The 13,177-nt window shown below is 47.3% G+C and overlaps 1 protein-coding gene across 1 annotated transcript; it reads left to right on the plus strand.

The window, feature by feature from the left end:
• The first annotated feature begins 1,607 nt into the window (after positions 1–1,607).
• ZNF304 (zinc finger protein 304) lies at positions 1,608–10,903 on the plus strand. The gene is made up of 3 exons (XM_053671991.1): positions 1,608–2,012; positions 4,101–4,227; positions 6,069–10,903. Exons 1-3 carry the CDS (start codon positions 1,728–1,730, stop codon positions 7,889–7,891), a joined length of 2,235 nt encoding a protein of 744 aa, XP_053527966.1. The 5' UTR covers positions 1,608–1,727; the 3' UTR covers positions 7,892–10,903.
• Positions 10,904–13,177: the final 2,274 nt, after the last annotated feature.

Genomic DNA, 13,177 nt, shown 5'->3' on the forward strand with positions numbered 1-13,177 from the left:
GAGGCAGGGCATCTGGTCAAATGCTGACCAGCTTGTCCAGGCTGAAGAGGTTGGGAGCCTTGTGCCAGCAGGTAGTTGTGCGCCAGAAGGAACCAGACAGAAAAGACGCACTTCCCATACAAAACTCAGGTGCCTTCCCTGCCCTGGTCCCTCACCCTTTCTACAGAAACTACATTGGTCTGGATCTTCCCTCTGCCAATATTTATTGGTCTATCAGTTTCACTCACCTAAAGGAATAAATCGTGTTTAATAATAAACAAGAAGGCCTGGCCTCCAGATCCCCCAGAGCTCCTCTTTGGGTTAAAGAGGAGTTCCAGTCACAACACCCACTGTGGCACATAATTCAAACCTGGTCCCACAGGGGACATTCAGTGAAAAGGTGTGCATATGGGAGAGAGATCTTGGGTATTTGAGGAAATTTGAAGCCGAGAGTCCTTATAACTTTGATTAAATTTAGTTTTAAATAAACTCCGGTTCTAGAAATCACCTCTCCTTCTTCCCTCTCCAATCTCTCAGTCCTAGCCTTTCTCTTCTAGCCTATCCTTGGGGGTTGAGGTAATCAGCAACCCCCGAGGCCACAGAAGACAGTAACCTGGAACTCACAAATGGTTACATTTTGCCCCTCTGGCTGGCTAAAGGCAACGTCTTAACCTAAGTTACATTTCAGTTCCTGGGCCCTAAAGTGGAAGAACCAGCTGGCTACTTTTCCACGAGACCGGACAGAGGGGCGCAGGAGCAGACATCAGAAATACCCTCAAGACCTGAAGAAATTACGCATTGCCCTTACCTCGCCTATGACCAATTAACTCCCAGTACAACCAACTCTGAACCCCTTCCTGGTGTCCTAAGATTCTGTCCTTTGCCATCAGGGAGTTGGGGCTTTTGAGCGTTAGCTTCCTGTCCCCTTGGTGGCGCCACTCATCAATAAAAAAGCCAGTATTTCTCCACTACCATTCTTGGTGTTGAGTGTTCAGCTCTGCTAGTGCTCGGTGGAAGAACTCCCGTTAACAGTCCAGTGTGGGGGGTTCTGAAGCCAGGGCCTGGGAACCGTGGTGGCCCACCTGAGGGGCTGGTCACAGAACTCACCAAAGACTTGCACTCTGAGTTCAGGAGAGATGCTGACGCTGCCACAGCAGGGACCCAAATTTGGGAATCAACGGATTTGGGGTGTATTTAACGTAACTACTGCGCAAAGGCCCCTGGAGCGAGGGGTATTCGTTGTTCTATTTAACCTCGGTCCCCAAAGATGAAGCAGCTTTTCCTAGATGAAAAGAATGGATCACCAACTGGAGACCCGAAGGATGTGGCACTGCCCCAGGCCACCAGAGAAATCTGGGCGCGTCCCCTTTAAGACGCGCTTTGGCCCTACAGGACGTTATTTCTCCACCTTTTCCCCACTGCCGTTCTTGGCGCGGTGGTCACCAGAATCTGAAAAGTGTCCTTTGCCCGGTTGAATGCAGCGAACAAACTACATTACCCCGAAGTCCGCGCCTAACGCGTAGTTGTTCCGTTGGGCCGCCCAGAAGATGGGCGTTCCGTGTTGATCGGGCGGATAGGACTTCCGGTGCCGCCGTCATGACGTATTTATTCAGCGCCAGAACTGTCAGACGGTCTACAGTGGCCACAGAGGTTCTGTATTCCTGGAATGGTGCGCTTGCGCGCGGTTCTTCGGAATCGAGTGGGGAAGGACGGTTAAAAGGAAAGGGCGTCCTCCTGCGCCTTTTGTTATGAGACACGATTCCCCTTGGAGGACGGGCGGCCCAGCGCCGAGGTGTCCGTTGGGGCTGCGCTCTTTCTGCGGCCTGGGCGCCCTCACCCTGTCCTCGACGGCCCCCGGAGGCGGCTCCCTGAGCCTTGTGCGCGTTTTTTACCTGGGGCTGGTAGGGGAGGGACGGGCTCGTTGTGTGACAGCCCGAGGCCACCCGGCCCAGAAGAGGTGTGGGGTCCGACTGAACCCCCGAGTTTGCTCTTGGGATTCCATGGCGGCCGCGGCGCTGATGGACCGGGCTGGGGTGAGTGGCAGGGTCCCTCAAGTCCTCAGTGACTCGGATCTAGGGGCGATCGCTTTCCTCTCATCTTTCCCTCCTCTTGAGTCTAAAGACTATAGAGGGTGTTGGCTGCCGCCGAATATAAGGCGTGGTTCCCTTTCTCCGTGCCCCTGGCTTGAGGTATGCAAGGATTTCCAAGGTACGAGAGCCAGCTGGTACAAATCCTTGGAGATGGGACTGAGTCAGGAGAGGTGCAGGAGCCGCGCGTCTCTGTTACATCTTTCGAGAACAGACAGCAGGAGGTCAGGGCTCAGGCCAGGAGAGGCAAGCTGAGGAGATGGTGGGAGCCACAGAAGGTTTAGAACAGGGGAAGGAGGTGATCTGACTTGGGTGTCAAAAAGGCTCCTTCTGGCTGCAGAATGGAAAGCTTGGGCAGGGGACAAGGATGGTGTCCAAGTGGGTGTTGATGATGGGAGGACCACAGAGGTGGCAGTGGAGGTGGGAGAAGTGTATAGGTTTTGTATATGTTTTTAAGTAGGGCAGACCAGATTGTTTTTATTTTTTAATTCTTACCCGAGGATATGTTTTACTTTTGAGAGAGAAACACTGATGTGAAAGAAAAACACCAGTTGGTTGATCAACTGCATCCAGTACGCGCTCTGATCAGGGATCGAACTTGCTACCTAGGCGTGTGTAGCGACTGGGAATCAAAACCTCAACCTTTTGGTATATGGAACAATGCTCCAATCATCTGAGCAGCCCTGCCAGCGCAGGACTGGCCAGGTTTTCTGATGAGACATAGTAATATTCTCGAACTCTTCACTTGTTCCTTTCTCTGCACTTGAGTCCGGGGGCCCAGCATTTTGAATCTGGGCCAGAAGTTATATGGAAAGGTTTCTACTTTTGGCAGCCAAGAGGATGAGGACTACAAGGGTGTATTAGTCCTCAGAGAATCACAGGTCTTCATTATGTCTGTTGGGAACGGGGCCAGGAGTCAGGCAGGAATGGAAGGCATGGGCTGGGTCTCTGTTCTGAGGGTGGTAACACTTGGAAGCATTGGAGCAGAAGGGAGAGATGATCTGACTCAGGTCTTAACAGGCTCCCTTTGGCTGCTGTCCGGTTGAGAACAAAGTGTTGGCCAGAGGAGGGAGCTAGTGCAGTATTCCACAGGAGTGTTGATGGTGGCCGGCCTAGAGGGGTGGCTGAGGAAATGAGAGAAGTTGGTGGATTTCGGATCTGTTTTTTAAGTAGGTTGACTGGGTTTTCCAATGCGAAGGGTAAATGAGAAAAAGCAAAAAGTCATGGGTGTCCCCAGGGGGGTTTGCTTTAGCAGGTGCCATCAGCTGAGATAGAGAAGTTAGTGGCAGGAGTAATTTTCAGTGGCTATAGGGGGATTGGGCTTTCGTCCTGTTTGGTTTAACAAGTTCCAGAGACCCCTGAGTGGAGGCATCCAGCTGCACACAGGACTTTCGTCCTGTCGAAGAAGTTCAAAATGTGGCAGCAGCGTGGAATGGGGTGGAATGGGTTCAGTTTCAGAGGGAGTATCTTCAGGTTGTGGTGGCTGTGCTGTTGATAATCAGGAACTCAAAACTTGGCACTGAAGACTGTGTCTTGCTTAGGCACCTGGGTGGCAGTGGTGGCTGTCATAAAGACATGGGAGCATTTGCTGGACCTTTCGTGCAGAGTAGGGTGGGGGTTCCCTCGAGGGTACAAATGGTGTGGACCAGAGGTTGTCTGTGGTAGTGGAATGTGTTACCAGATGTGAGGACAGTGGTGTTTGTGTGGGAGGAGTATGGACTGAGGGGCTGAAGGTTGTGTCTGGGAGGCCTGGTCTGGACAACACCAGAACTGGCTGGCAAAGGACTGTTTGGGGTCCTTCCTGCCAGACCCATAGGTTATACCTGTTGCCTCACCTGCCCGGGTCTGCTCAGGGTTAGACTCAGTGATCCCAGGGATGTAAGGAGACAGCAGTCACTAAGTGGTCCAAGGCCTGGTACCCCTGTGTTGAGAGGTTTGGGGGACAGGGAGGGACCCAGGAGTGCTCATGTGAGCAGTGAGATGTGGGGAGAGGTGCAGTGCTGCCTGTGAGCTCAACTGTCCCCTTCATGACAGGGCTGTGTGACCTTCGAGGACGTGTTTGTGTGCTTCTCTCGGGAGGAGTGGGGGCTCCTTGATGAGGCTCAGAGATGCCTGTACCGTGATGTGATGCTGGAGAACTTTGCCCTCGTGTCCTCACTGGGTAAGTCCCTGGATTAGCTATCTGTTAGTATATGGCAAAATTCCCCCAGATTTTTTGGCTTAACACAGTAAAAATTTATTATCTCAATTTCGGTGCATCAGGAATCTGGTCTCGGCTTACCTGGTGCATTCTCTCATGCTGTCCTGTGAGGTTTCAGTCAAGCAGTCAGCCAGAGCCTCGTTCTCCTTTGCAGGCTATGCTCAGGAAAACTCCACTTACAAACTCACTCACATCACTGTTCACAAGCCTCACTTTCTTGCGGCTTGTTGAACTGTGAGCGTTGGCTCCTTGCTGGCTGTTGGCCACAGGCCTTCCTCAGTTCTGTGCCACGGCGGCCTTCCTCTGGCCTACCTCATATCAGGGAAGCCACCTCCTCTCTGAGCCAGTGAGAAAGAGAGAGAATGCTCGGGATGCAAGCTGGTCATTTTCTGGTCTGACTTTGAAAGTGATATCTCATCATTTTTCCTGCATTCTATTCCTTAGAAACGGGTTAGTCCCTTTTACAATGAACGCTTATGAAGGGCAAGAATGCCAGGAGGGCGGCCTCTCTGGGGTCCCTCTTCGAGGCTGCCTTCCACGTGCACTTGCACCTACTCCAGGGTCCTTGGCGTTTGCGTATTCCCCATTCTCTAGGGTCTGCTCTTTCCGTCAAGCCAGATCAATGACTCTTATCCGTCCCTTCTCTGGTTCCCAGAGTAGGGGTTGTAGGTGCCAGGGCTGGGTCCTGTGCAGGGTAACCCCCTGGCTTGTTGACCAGTTTCCACACCTGCTGCCCAAAGCCTTGAAGGAACGAGTTAGGGACTTGGGGCATCTTCAGTCAGCTCAACAGACTCTGCCTGGCATGGGCACTCCCTGGCTGGGTGCTGTCCAGCTCCATGGCATGTCTGTGTCCCACGTTTTGCCCTCATCCTCTAGCTGACATCTGCTGGGGCCTGGCTGTGCCAAGAACTACAGGTACTGATGTCATAACTGCTTACAGAGGTCACAGGACTGTTCTGCCAAATCCTCCTCTGAGGTTCTTTTTTAACCTTTTGTTTTCTTCTCCATGGGTGGGTCTGCCTGGGCTGCTGATCTGCCCTGTGTTTTCCTTGTAACTTCCATCTGCCAGATCCCATGGACTTGCCCAGGTGGACACAGACAGAAAGCCCTTGGGGAGACCTGACTGCAGCCACAGCGAGAGGAGCCAGAGGGGGGCTGGCCTTGTAGAGCAGGAGCTGGGAGAGTATGTTTTGCTAGCACGGGGTTCACCCCTTCCCTTCAACCTGCTTTGTGTGCGCCAGTGTCCTCTCACCCAGGCCCATAACAACCCCTCATTGCTTGCTCCCTTTCCTTCTCCACTCCTGGCACCGTGCCCACTTGTCATCTCTCTTTTGTCTCCATCCCTTGGCTGTTTCCCCACTTCCCTTGCCTCTGCTTATCCCTCACGCTTCTCTACTCCGTCTGCCATGCTCTGCAGCATTGTGCACACATTTTTAAATAGTGCTTAACAACCAGTGGTTTCCCTGCGGTCAGACTTTCCTGGGCCAGGACACAGCATTTTGCACAGACCTCACCAGATACCAGCAGCCAGGACTCTGCTGAAGCTTTTTTGTACAGCCTCAGTTGGAGACCTCGCCTCTCCTTCCCGTCCTGGACACCATTGTTGCGTCTTTACCCATCGATACAATTCCTCCCTTCCGTGACCCGTAAAGGTCCAGCACTGACCGTGGGCCCTTCTTCACCCCTCTCCTAGCTCCCTCATCCTGCCAACAAGTCAGTGGACTCATTTCTGACATATGTGATGGGGTTGCTGCCTCGCACCAGAGTCAACACATACTTCATCAGCATTTGTCTGCTTCCAGGTTGCTGGTGTGAAGTAAACCATGAGGAGGCCCCTTCTGAGCAGAGCACTTCTGCAGAAGCGTTGCCGGTCAGGACTCTCAAGTCAGGTCCATTTATCCAGAAAGCCCACCTGTGTGAGCTGTGTGACCCACTCTTGAGAGACCTTTTGACCCTGGCTGGATACCAGGGGCCATTCCCCATGCAGAAACAATGCATGCGTGGCCCATGTGGGAGAGGATTGGCATTCAGGTCAAACTTTGACGAGCACCAGGAACAAAATGGTGGAGAGAAGCCCATCTGCGAGGACAGTGGTGGGGCCTCATTGGGGAAGAGCTGTGCTGTCCACACATTGGGCAGACCCTTTCCTTGCCGGGAAGACAGAATGGACTTGCTGGACAACTCTGGCTTCCTCCAGCTCCAGACCCTTCACTGTGAGTCGAGTCCATGCAAAAGGACCAGGTTCACAGAGTCTTTCCCACCCAGCACCAGCCTCAGGCAACTGCAGGGGGATCTCGACGCACTTACGCTTTTTGGTTGCAACGACGATGGGAGAGCCTTCCTGAGCACCTTTACTCTGCTTAACAAACAGATGACTTATACTGAAGAGAAGCCTGTGAGTTGCCCGCCATGCGGAAATGTGTCCAAGGAGAAATCGGCTCTTATTTACCCCCGGAAAGTTCACAATGGAGAAACATCCCATGTGTGTAATGAGTGTGGGAAGGCCTTCATTCACCTGTCCCACCTAAAAGTGCACCAGAAACTTCACACTGGGAAGAGACATTATACATGCAGTGAGTGCGGCAAGGCCTTCAGCCGCAAAGACACGCTTGTCCAGCACCGGAGAGTCCACACTGGAGAGAGGTCTTATGACTGCAGCGAGTGTGGGAAAGCCTACAGCAGAAGCTCCCACCTTGTCCAGCACCAGAGAATCCACACCGGAGAGAGGCCTTACCAGTGCAGTGAGTGTGGGAAAGCCTTCAGCCGCAAAGACACACTCGTTCAGCACCAGAGATTTCATACTGGAGAGAGACCATATGAGTGCAGCGAGTGCGGGAAATTCTTTAGCCAAAGCTCCCACCTTATTGAGCACTGGAGGATTCACACTGGGGCAAGGCCCTACGAATGCATCGAATGCGGGAAATTCTTTAGCCATAACTCCAGCCTTATTAAACATCGGAGAGTCCACACAGGAGCAAGGTCCTACGTGTGCAGCAAATGTGGGAAGGCTTTTAGCTGCAAAGACACTCTTGTCCAGCACCAGATAATCCACACCGGAGCAAGGCCATTTGAGTGCAGCGAGTGTGGCAAGGCCTTCAGCCGCAAGGACACCCTTGTGCAACACCAGAAAATTCACACAGGGGAGAGGCCTTATGAGTGTGGTGAGTGTGGAAAATTCTTTAGCCACAGCTCCAACCTGATTGTGCACCAGAGAATCCACACTGGGGCAAAGCCTTATGAGTGCAGTGAGTGTGGGAAATGCTTCAGCCACAACTCCAGCCTCATCCTGCACCAGAGGGTTCACACTGGAGCAAGGCCTTATGTGTGCACTGAGTGTGGAAAAGCTTACATTAGCAGCTCCCACCTTGTTCAACACAAGAAAGTCCACACAGGAGCAAGGCCTTATGAGTGCAGCGAATGTGGGAAATTTTTTAGCCGCAACTCTAGCCTCATCCTGCACCAGAGGGTTCACACAGGAGAGAAGCCTTATGTGTGTAGTGAGTGTGGGAAAGCCTACAGCCGGAGCTCCCATCTGGTGCGGCACCAGAAAGTTCATAGTGGAGAAAGGCCTTGTGATAGCAACAGTTTGGGTAGCCCTTTAGCTGTGTCTCTTAAACTTCTTTAACACCAGAAAGTTCACACTAGAAAAAAAGCCTTATGCATGCACAAAATGCGCTGTCTCCTCATTCAGCCTCAGGACTCACAGCAGAGGAAAGCTTTGTGAGTACCTGTGGTGCTAAGGGAGCCTTGAACCAGCAGGTGTACCTTGTGCATTCATGCGTCAGCCTGGTTCCATTCCCAGGAAGTTCCATGTACATACATGGCACTTTCTGAACTGTCCAGGGCTCTTGACAGTTATATCAGTGCCGGTGCCTGTGACAGAAGCCACCTCTGTTGCCAGCTGTCAGGGTCCTACAGTGTGTCAATCACTCCAACATGCTCAGGGAAGGCAGACCCCTGCTGCTCTCTCTTAGTCCCTAGAAAGAATCATGAGCTTTCTGAGCCCATTGAAGGTCTTCACTTTCTCTCCAATGACTGGGTTCTGAGTGGTGTGATGTAGCTCTGGGCACAAGGACTTGAGCAGGAAACTGCTGGGATTTCCAGACAAGATTTTTCTCATTGACAATGTCAGCTGTAAACACAAGGGCTGTAACTCTTCGTCCTGCTTCCCAACCACCCACCGTTGGAACCACCTGCCCCATGCTTCCCTGGTTCACACAGTGGTACAGGCCTGCTGTGGCCGTCTGGACTCTTCGGGAGCCTGTTCACTGTGCGACGTGGACTGAGAGAAAAATGGGTTCTGCCAGCATGAAGGGAGGAATGGCTTTTGTTGGCACCAACTTTATGTGCCTGAGAAGGGACAGCAGGATGGCAGCAGATAGATCTCAGTCTATTGTGATCTGATTTGCACTGTTGTCCAAGGTTTGTCGGAAAAGACTGAAGAGCTTTGTGTGCCTAATCCTGTGGCCTGGAGTCTGGATTTCCTGGAAGCCTGGAGTTCATTCTGAGAAGGTCATAGCTGATGTGAAAAACCTCCAGTGCTTCTGGAAGCAACATGAATTGGGTCCCTTTTTCTCAGGAAATCCCCCCATACTCCCCAGCACTTTTGAGGGATTTCTGTCTCCTGGACCTAATGTACTATCTCCGATGTCCAGAGTCCCATGGGCAGGTGTCATTGACTGGAAGGCTTACAGGGCAAGGTGCGAATCATAATTTGTATAGAAATATTTAGATCATTGAGTGGAGATAACTGGCAAATGAGAGGGTATGTGTTTATCCTAAGGGAGTCATCTGTAAATGTGCAATTGTGCCTCTGTGGGATGGGAGTGTGCAGAAACTCTCAGGGCCTTCAGTGTTCAAAAGGTTTGTGGATTCCTCTACCTCCCTGGGCTGTTCATGTCATGGCCATCACTGCACCAGCACTGATAGAAGTCCAGGGGTAGGGTTTCTGGGACCCAACCAGTAGTCCTCGTGTACAAGGTAGAAATGGACTTCATTGCTCTCTAGTTTTTGCTGACATTGAGAAGGGCTCACCTTCCTAAATTGGGGGGCAAGGGCAGATGTGTCCTTCCAAAAGGATGGTAAATATGCTTGTTTCTTATTGAGATATGATTGACATGAAATAAACTGCACAAATGCAAAGTGTAAAGTGTTTCAGCATGTGTATGTACCTGAGAAACCACCACCACAGTTAAGATCATAAATATGTCCAACAACACAAAGGACTCCTTTCCTCCCAATACTTTTCTAAACTTATTTCTCAACAATTCACAAGCAGCAGCAAGCATTTTGTAGAATATGCTATCTGGGGAGTGGGGACTTGGGTTTCTTAAATTAACTATGACTATTTTGAGATCAACCCATCTTGTTACATATAGCAATAGTATGTTTGTATTTTGGGATGTTATTCCATTGTATGGATATACAACCGTTGTTTTTTATCCATTCAGCTATTAGTGGATATCTGGGTTGTTTCCAGTTTTGGACTATTACAAATAAAGCTGCTGTGAAGATTTATGTATGTTATCACTGAATAACATTCCATTGTCTGAATGTACCACATTTTATCCACTTAACCAATGAAGGACATCTTAGTTGCTTCCAAGTTTTGTTTATGAATAAACATTCAATATATATTTATGGTTTTATGGGGATATAAATTTTCGGTTTTTTTAAGTTCAAGCCAGCAAGCATGACTTGCTAGATCATACAGTAAAAGTATGTTCAGTCTGGTAAGAAATTGTCTTCCAGAGTGGCTGTACCATTTTGCATTCTTACCAGCAATGAACAAGAGTCATTCCTATTTCTCCATGTTCTTATCAACATTTGGTGTTCAGTGTTTTGGATTTTAGCCATTTAAATAGATTTATTGCTTTAATTTGCAAGTCCCTAATAACAGATGAGTATCTTTTCAGATTATCTTTTGCACAACACAAAGATTTTATTTTAAGTCCAAATTATCCAGTTTATTTTTTCATGGGTTGTTTTTGGTGTATTTGAAAAGTTATTGCCAAATACAAAGTTACCTACATTTTCTATTGCTACCTTGTAGGTGTTCTATAGTTCCATATTATACAGTTAGTTCTATTACCATACTCCCCCCCCCTTTTTTTTTGAGAGAGAGAGAAAGAGGGAGGAAGGAACAGAGGGAGAAATAGAGGGAAACATTGATCAGTTGCCTCTCCTATATGTCTCCACTGGGGACAGAACTGCAATGCAGGCATGTGTCCTGACTGGAAATTGAACCTGTGACCTTTTGGTTTACAGGACAACACCCAAACAACTGATCTGTACCAGCCAGGGCTATAAACCGTTTTTTTTTTTTTTCTTTTATCCATTTTGAGAAAGTATGAAAGGTGTAAGATCTGTATCTTGATCACTTTTTTAATGTGACAATGTTCAATAAGTAGTTTCAGCACTATTTTTTTTAATGTTACTAAGAGTTTATCTGAGCCAAAACTGAGAACAATTGCCAAGAAGATCTCAAATGCTCCCCCAGCACCATTTGTTGAAAATACTACCCTCTCTCCATTGAATTGCCTTTGCTTGTTTTTCAAAGATCAGTTGACTGTATAGGTGTGGATATATGTCTAGATTCAATTCCAAATTTTTACATCAATATATTGAGATAATCATTGTGTGGTTATGGTTTTTCTTCTTGTCTTTTATTTTACTTATACCATACACTTCATTAATTGATACTCAGATGTTTAACCTTGCATTTCCTGGGACAAATCCCACTTGGTCATGATGAATAATCCTTTGTATATGTTGATGAATCAGTTTTTGGATACTTTGTTAATTTCTGCATTGGTATTGATGAGAGTTAATGGGTTTGTAGGTTTCATATGGTATCTTTGATTTTGCTGTCAGAGTAGTTCTGAATTCAGAATAAGTTGGAAAGTATTTCCTCCTTTATTTTCTGAAAGTTTTGAGGGATTACTGATACTGTTTTTTTTAATGGTTGCCAAAATTACTTAGTGAAGGTAGGTGAGCCTGGAATTTTCTTGTAGGAAGATTTTCAATAAAAATTACTCAGTATAGTTCTGTATAGATTTTCTACTTTGTCACCTTTGATAACTGGATAAAGATTGTTTATAATACTCCCTTTGATAATGTTAATTTCTGTAGGGTCAATAGTATCTTTTTCCTGATTTTATTAGGGGGAGGGGGAGGAGAGAGAGAGAAATGCTGATTTTGTTGTCCCACTTATTTATGCATTCATTGGTTGATTCTTGTATGTGACCTGACCAGAGATCAAACCTGCAACCCTGTTATACAGGGACAGCACTCCAACCAACTGAGCTACATGGGCAGGGCATTTTAAAATTTTTTTAATTGATTTTTTAGGGAGCGAGAGAGAAAGGAAAGGGAAGAGAGAGGGGGAGAGCTTTTTAAAGAACTAAGTTTTTGTTTCATTGATGTTTAAATGTGTTTTTCTATTTTTTTTCAATGAGTTTTGTTCTCATCTTTATTATTCTCTGTCTTATCTATGCTTTGGGGTTGGTTTGGTCTTATCTTTCTGGTTTCTTAACAGGGAAGCTTAGGTTATTAACTTTGCTTCTTTTGTAATAAACTGTTTAAGGCTATAAATTTCCGTCTAAGCACTTAATTTAGCTGTATCATATTGATTTTTTACAGGTAGCATTTTTGTTTTCATCTAGTTCAAAATATTAATGCTTTTAAAATTTCCCTGTTAATTTCTCCTTTTACCTGGAGGGTATTTGTTAGCATGTGGTTTTTGCCTAGGATCCTAGGCTGTCACTGATTGGCTGTCTTTTGGGGGACTGAGCACTCAGTGGCTGAATTTTAGAAGTTTGGGATTATCAGTAATTTGATAATTTTCAGAAGCTGAGTTAACTGGAATGAGCCTGTTAGTCATCTGAAGTTATCTCTAATCTTGGTTTCTTGTTCACAGTGTCGGAATTTGTCCCAAGAACAGCCTTTCCCTTTCCTGGATATGAAAATAAGCACTTTGTTAGTCTCCCCTTTTGTTTTTCTTAGCCAAACCTGCAGGAGAGACAGACCATAAGGAATATCCCCAAGGTTACTTATGTGGATATGATTTTGAGCTACTATTACCACTAAGTGATTTCATTGTCAACGTTAGAGAAAAATAGAGCTAAGTGATCACCAAATGTAGATCAGTAAGTATACAACAGTAAAACTTTGTTTTTAACTTTCTGGCAACTCTTTTGAAATATTTTGCCCTGGCTGGTGTGGCTCAGTGGATTGAGCACTGGCCTGCAAACCAAAGGATCGCCAATTCAATTCCCAGTCAGGGCACATGCCCGGGTTGTGGGCTAGGTCCCCAGTTTAGGATGTGTAAGAGGCAACCATACCTTGATGTTTCTCTCCCTCTCTTTCTCCCTCCATTTCTCTAAAAAACAAAATCTAAAAACATATATCATTTTTACCTTTCTCTCCAAATGTTAATGTGCAGTGTTTTCAAGTATTAAAAATAATCACATTTTTGGGCTGACACCCTGAGTGCAGCCAAGGTGCCAGCACACCACAACCTCAGCTTCATTCTCTGACTTTACACTCAATGCCTCTTGCTCAAACATCACTGAAACCTTACCTTTTTTCCTCCAACTTGTTCCTGCTGTATTTCTCTATGACCATTTTTGTCACTTTCCTTGAAAAACTACAGTCATTTTTAATAACAGTAGTATTTAGCAATATGCACCTTACAAGTGTTTTGCCAGAAATAATATCAACTCCCTGGCAGACACTGTCACTGCAATTATAGATAAAATTATGAACTACATAGCAAGGAGGAGCGATCACAAATAATGCCCCGTTGCACTCTGTCAGAAAGGCATACACTGTCCCAACAGAAGGTGGCATGTAATAAGTCTCTGTTCTTTTAGAGAGCTTTCAGATTCTTAAATGAAAACTAGCCTTGGCT

Source organism: Artibeus jamaicensis, unplaced genomic scaffold (assembly GCF_021234435.1).
Source record: "Artibeus jamaicensis isolate MK-2021 breed Jamaican fruit bat unplaced genomic scaffold, CSHL_Jam_final contig_723, whole genome shotgun sequence".
Taxonomy (NCBI): Eukaryota; Metazoa; Chordata; class Mammalia; order Chiroptera; family Phyllostomidae; genus Artibeus; species Artibeus jamaicensis.